Here is a 6734-nt window from a genome sequence, read left to right on the forward strand (position 1 = left end):
GGAATACCTACTAGTAAACAAGCACTGAGTTTAGTATGAAAAAGATAATTCTCACTTAAGGTACTTGTAGCTTGCAAGTTATTAAAGCCACACCATTACCTTTTATTATCCACTCAGAACTTTTATTATCTGTTCAATATACTGCATTAGGGTTTATCAAAGAGTGGATATATTTTATAGTTTCATAAATTCTTCTGATTTTACTTATCAATATGTACTATTTTGAGATGCAAATTTTTATTAGACAGGAGCAATTAGCTTTCAACAGGGTCCTTAAGTTATTATCTGTGCTGCAATTAAAAAATGTAAGAGTTTATTATTCCTGTCTGCTCTCTCTGTTAAGTTTACCCAACATTTAAATATGCAAATTGACAAATTCTTTAAAGAAAAAATAGTTCAATGAGGTGGCCGAGAAGTCTCCCCAGCAAACGCGGAGATGCAAATCTTTGTGAAGACCCTGATGGGCAAGACCATCACACACGAGGTCCAGCCCAGTGACACCATCGAAAACGTCAAAGCTAAAACCCAAGACAAGGAGGGCATCCCACCTGACCAGCAGCGTCTGAGTTTTGCCGGCAAACAGCTGGAGAATGGCCGCACTCCCTCAGACTATAATATCCAGAAAGAGTCCACCCTGCACTTGGTGCTACGTCTGTGGGGTGGCATCATTGAGCCCTCCCTCTGCCAGCTTGCGACAAAATGATCTGCCCCAAGTGTTATGCCTGCCTGCATCCCCGTGGTGTCAACTGCCAGAAGAAGAAGTGTTTCCATGACAACAACCTATGTCTCAAGAAGAAGGTCAAATAAGGCCCCTCCGCCACCTCATCCCGCAGGGCGGTCACTTGCCCCAAACCCTTGGCTCAGAAGCCTCAATAAAGTTTCCCTTTCGTTGACTGGAGCAGTTAAAAAAAAAAAAAAGGAAACCTTCACTCACACCAAATCTAATGGATATGATTTTGTGATTCATAGCAATCTTTTTGTGTTTGATATAAAATTTGCCTTTGGAGTAATTTATGCTCATGAAATCTTAACCAACATTATCTCTTAGGTCTTCCCTAACTAGGACTTGTATAGGAGAAAAAAAATTCATCCATAACAATGATCTAGGCAGGGCTCAGTCCTCTATGGCCTGCCGACCAAATCCAGCCTTCTGTTTGTTTTTGTCAAGTTGTAGTAGAACACAGCTACGCTCATTCATTTACATGTTGCCAATGTCTGCTTTTATTCTACTTTGGAAGAATTGACAGAATTGTGACAGAGACCTATGGCCCACCAAGCCAAAAATTTGTACTATCAGAACCTATAGAAAAAAGTTTGCTAGTCCCTCATCTTGATTACTTTTTTTGGAGAGTAGTTCACTTGGACGCCAAAGTTTATACCTTGGATGTGCTAAGTTCCGTTTATCTTTTAAAATTTGTATTTATTTCTCTATTTTTGAACAGGTGACACATGTATATGGTGTAAAATTCAATAGGTACAAGGGAATATACAGCGGGAAGTCAGCTTCTCTTTGACTTCTTGTTCTCCATTGTTACCTGTTTCTTGCTGTGTTTTTCTAGAAATATTCTGTCTACATAATTCTATATGATTATAATCATACCTTTGGACAGATAACAATATATACATATTTTTCTATATTTTGCTTTTTAAAAACAATCTTAACTATGTATCTTGGAGATTGTCCCATAATCATACATGTAGCGCTGCCTTTTATTTTTATAACAGTATTTCATTATATTATTCAATTATTATTGATCACCTTATTAATAAACATTTTGCTAATGGCTTTTTTTGTTGTTATAATATTCTACAATTCTTTTTTGGTGTATATATATGTTTTTGTGCACATGTGCAAATATATCTCTAGAATAATTTTCTGACAGTACATTCCACACTTCAAGGATATGTGAGCTTTAAATTTTTTGATTAATGTAGCCAAATTGCCCTCTACAGAGCAGGTATCAATTTACACCTCTGCCTGGCAAAGTATAAGAACACCTGTTACCACATCTACATGCCAACACAGAGTGTTCTCATACTTTTTGGTATTTTCTTTCTGATAGAGAAAAAATGAATCTCGCTGTAGTTTTAATTTACAATTATGTTGTAGTGAGCGAGGCTTAGTACATTTTAATATAAGCCATTTGTATTTCCTTTTTTTGTGAACAGTTAGTTTGTGTTGCTTAATTTACTATTATTTTTAAAACTTTCTTTTCCTGTTACCAGCCTTTCTCTCCTCTCTGGTTTTAACAAATAAATGTACACTTTGCTGGAAGTTGGGTGGATCAGCCACTCTCATCTCTCGTCACTGTAAGGGAACTGCTTCTAAGCCTCAGAACTGAGGAGGGTTATCTCTTACTTTCTGCCATAATTTTATCTTGTATAATACACACAAACTTCCCTTTAAGAATCTACAATTTAACGTATCTCTATCCATAGTCATTATGAAAGAGAGGCTAGCTTTCAATATATGGCAGCAAATTTAAATATGTTTTGATCACGGAAATAGTTTTTCAAACAACTGTCTTATACACATCTAAATATATACATCGAATTTGTTTTAAAAATGGATTTTAGAATAAACTACTTAGGATCTTATGAAGTTGAATATCATGAACTCTTTATCATCTCCAAATAGCTCAAATAAATCCTTACAGGAGGAGTGGAGCTTAGCTGCCAGAACCAGCAGTGAGGAAGTTCTCACAATTAACTACTATGGCAAGACTCTGGTGAGTGACCTGATTGAATCCCCAAATCTAATTTGACACCTGGAAAGCCAGTTTATCTCACCTTAATTTTTGAGAAAAAATACCCAAGCATTTTAGACCTGAGGTAACTTACTGATTATCAATAGGTTGATTCATTTTAGTCGAAAATGATATGCTCTGATCAACCAACATAAAACTAAAATAATCATTTATGACATTATCTTCTACATATGGCAGTATTCTGTACATTAGGTCTGATCATTCAATTACATAGGTGTACAATTTACAACTAATTTGTATTGAAGGATTCACCATGGAAGCTCTTTGCTTAAGTTAGATACTGTATTTACAGTTGAGTCTAATGAAACAGGGTGGGTCTCTAACCAGGCAAAGCTTGTCTCCAGGCTCCTATGCTTCAAGATGGTACTACTTTCTGGTGTGTCAATTTTTCTTGAAAAAAGTTAAATTTATTAATTATAAAATTATAGACTTAGTAAACTTAATTAAGATAAAATCATGTGTGTATGCATATATGTGTGTATGTCCGTGTGTGTGCATGTGTGTGTGTGTGTGTGTGTGTAAAGAAATAATAGTGAGAAAGCAATTGTGAAAATGTTAACAAGTAACATATCTAGGTAATGCTTTCCCAAATGGAGCAATATCACCGCCAAGGGGGTGGAGATTGGTTCTTAAGAGGCCAAAAAACTAATTCCTTTTATATATAAGTATAAGTATACATACACTACATAAACAGATAAATAGTATATCTGTAGTATTAAAATTTCTTTGGTTGGGGATTAGCAGTTAGAAATAAGTATCTGACGTCTTAGGAGTGTGCTATTCGAAAAAGGTTAAGAAACACTGTTTTAGGTGAAGGGCATATTGGTGTGCATTGTACTATTCTTGCAACTTTTCTAATGATTTGAAACGGAAGGCCCTGATCATGATGAAACTTTGTTTCCATTCTGCTTCTTCACTGGATAATACTGGATAATACCAGATGTTCTAGATATAATTTATAATTAAACATGTGTAAACATTTTAAAAGGTTTTTTTATAAGCAAAAAAACCAAAACAAAACAAAACAAAAAAGCAAAATTCTTTATAGCCCAATCTGGTTGTTAATTGCTTTGATAGCTAAGAGAGAAAGAAAATGACACAAGAGCAAGAGTGAGTAACTGGAAGATTGGGTACCTGAGACAGGCAATTTAGTGCATGTGCCCTGAAGTGGAGTCAAAATAGCCATTCCATTTAATGCCCACATACTGGTTGTTGGAGTCAAGGAGCAAAGAGTGTGAGTTCCCTGGAAATCTACTAGTTTTTTCTGAAATAAAAGTTTTCCTTCTTTTGAACCAGGTGTTTTAAGCTTTTGATTATGCACTAAGAAATTGATTCCTACAGATTAGTTTAACTTCTTGCTGTAATTGTACAGAAATATTCTGTCTCCATATTTACTAGTATGACAAAGGTCCTCTTCGTTCTGTGTTGATTCCTGATTGGCATAATTATATCCCAAATCTGTATTTGTGAGTGTGTATGTTGTGGTTTTAAAGCCATTCTTCATTTGCCTTCTTAAAGTATAATTGTTTAAAATTAAAACTTCAACAAGCGAAAATATTTGGTGATGAGAAAGAAATCCTTTGAAGTATAGGTTAAAACCATTAAAAATAAAGCAAATGATGGGAGAAAATTCACAGCAAAATTCAGCAAAGGTGAAACAGAACTGACCTTGTTTCTAAAATTCATAACGAGTTTGAGAGTAATTGATATTTTAGCACCAGGCTGATCATAATAACTACTGAGTAATAGTGGCAGAAAAAAATGTACAATATATTAAAAAATTTAAATAGGAGATTATCATCATAGAAACACAGGTGAGCCGAAGCCCTGGTATCTCTTATTTGTATTTAGTTAAAAAAAGATTAAAAAAAAAAACCCCTCATTAGTGTCAAATGAATAAGCTTATCACTTCTGCAGCAACATTTACAAATCATAAAATATAGAAATAAAATATTATTAAAAGTGAAGCATCTTGGCTAGAAATAATATAATAAAAAGTCCAAAAAGTAAAGTTAAGGTATTTTTAAAATTATTATAGTCAGTTTTAGTTTCACTTTTCAAGGTGACACTCTGTGATAGGCATCACTGTGTGATAGAAATGGCTGAATCTATTTTGGATCAAAACCAGGCAGTCAAGCTAACAAAAATATTCCCTATGAAGCATTGCCTATTCTAATGTGTTCAAAAGGCATGCTTTCAACACTGATTGAAAGACTGAGGTTCACTTGGATAAAAGCATAGATAATAATAGTTTAACTTATTTTTAACATTTGGCTGTGTTTGCTATATTTATAGCAACGTTTATTAAGAGAAGTTATTTTGTAAAGTGCTTCATGGATAAATAAATTTTCAGTAAGGGGATTTTAATAAAAACTGTCCAGACATGCACAGATGGGCCATGTCTATAAAAGGAAAAGATGCTTTAGGAATCTTCAATACACTGAAAGACACCTTGTCATTTACACCCTACCTCAGTCTGCTTCCTGATCTTTTCATTGTAAACCAAGGTTGAAGGGAAGGTGGGAGAGACAAAAATTATACATCTTGGGGAAATAGTTATCTAAATGCTTAACTTTGAAAGAAGATACGTGGAAGGCTTGCTCTGCCATATTATGGAAGGAACTTGTCAAAAGTTAAGATCCTTTTTTTTTTTTTAATTCCTGTGAAAAAAGAGATTAAGACAGAGTCTAAAGGATGGATGGCTAAAATGAGTGAATCTATTATTTATTAAATTTAATCTGAATACACTCAACCAATTGCGAAGCGCTGTTTTGCTGCGATAATAAAAGAGATTTGAGAGTTAGAGGCAGACAGTTAATTATGGGAACTATGAGTTATTTGAAATCCTGACGTAGTGAGAATTAATGGAGTTATTGAATATAAAACGAGATGCCCAGCACAGAGCAGACATTCAAAAAAGATAGGTGGTACATTTTATGCATGTTAAAAATAAAGCATTAATGAAGTAAAAGGCAATTATTTATCTTCGATAAAAATATCATTGCATGAGTATTTTTCTGAGATAAAAGAACATTCGGTAGACCTGAGTGCCCTGACTCCTAAGTAGATCTAGATATCCAAATTTTTCCTACTGGTAGCTGAAAAATTATGTGACATACAACTGATGGTGTGTTGAAGATAGTTCCTTTTAGCTTGCAAGAACCAATGATAAAGCTTTCAAAAATTTTTGCAAGCAAGCTGACATCATATTGGTAGCTTAAAATTAGCCATAGTGGTAATATTTTTATCATAGAAATTGGCAAAAGGTGTTAGAACTTTTTTTCTCTTTTTTTAAGAGAGTGGTTGTTAAACATTTAATAGTATTCCACTGCATACAGTCTCTGGCAAACTCTAAACTTCTTTCCTTTGTGGCTGACTTGGCATTTAGCAGTGAAAAAACTTATTATTTTTATTGTCATATTTTAAAATATGAATTTTTAAAGTATAGTAATACAAAGGAGAAAAAAGTTGAATGCTAAATCTGATATGTAGTTCCATTTTTATTAATTTAGCCCATTTTCTAAAATTGATACACATGAATTTGTATACATTAATAAGATAAAGTTATTTTTCCTGATGAAAATTTAAGTCTTTTTTCTTTAACAAAAATGAATTTATCGCAGAGTAAAAATTAAATATTTATATAAATTCATAAGCTAAAATTAAATAGTTCAAAAATATTTTTGAATAATGGGTGAGCTCATCCTAGTTCTACCTTTGGAACTGTTGAGAAGGCATAATTATTCTTTGGCCATTAGATATTCTTCTAATAAGATACTTAATAAGAACAGATATACAGTAAATAAGGAAACCACTTAAAACTCAAATTTATAAGAATATATCATGAAAGCAAATTTTGTTTACATTTATGAGGGCCTGTATTAGTTTCCTATGGCTGCTGTAACAAATTACCATAAACTTGATATCTTAAAAACAAACATACTATCTTACATTCCGAAGTTCAGA

The 6734-nt window shown here is 33.3% G+C and overlaps 1 protein-coding gene across 1 annotated transcript; it reads left to right on the forward strand.

Moving 5' to 3' along the window:
* Window positions 1-401: 401 nt before the first annotated feature.
* LOC105305337 (ubiquitin-like) lies at window positions 402-807 on the forward strand. The gene is given in 2 exon segments (XM_011379911.2): window positions 402-686; window positions 689-807. Coding segments are annotated over 2 exon segments (369 nt in total). The 5' UTR covers window positions 402-436.
* Window positions 808-6734: the final 5927 nt, after the last annotated feature.

The sequence above is a fragment of the Pteropus vampyrus genome, unplaced genomic scaffold (assembly GCF_000151845.1).
Source record: "Pteropus vampyrus isolate Shadow unplaced genomic scaffold, Pvam_2.0 Scaffold12, whole genome shotgun sequence".
Lineage (NCBI taxonomy): Eukaryota > Metazoa > Chordata > Mammalia > Chiroptera > Pteropodidae > Pteropus > Pteropus vampyrus.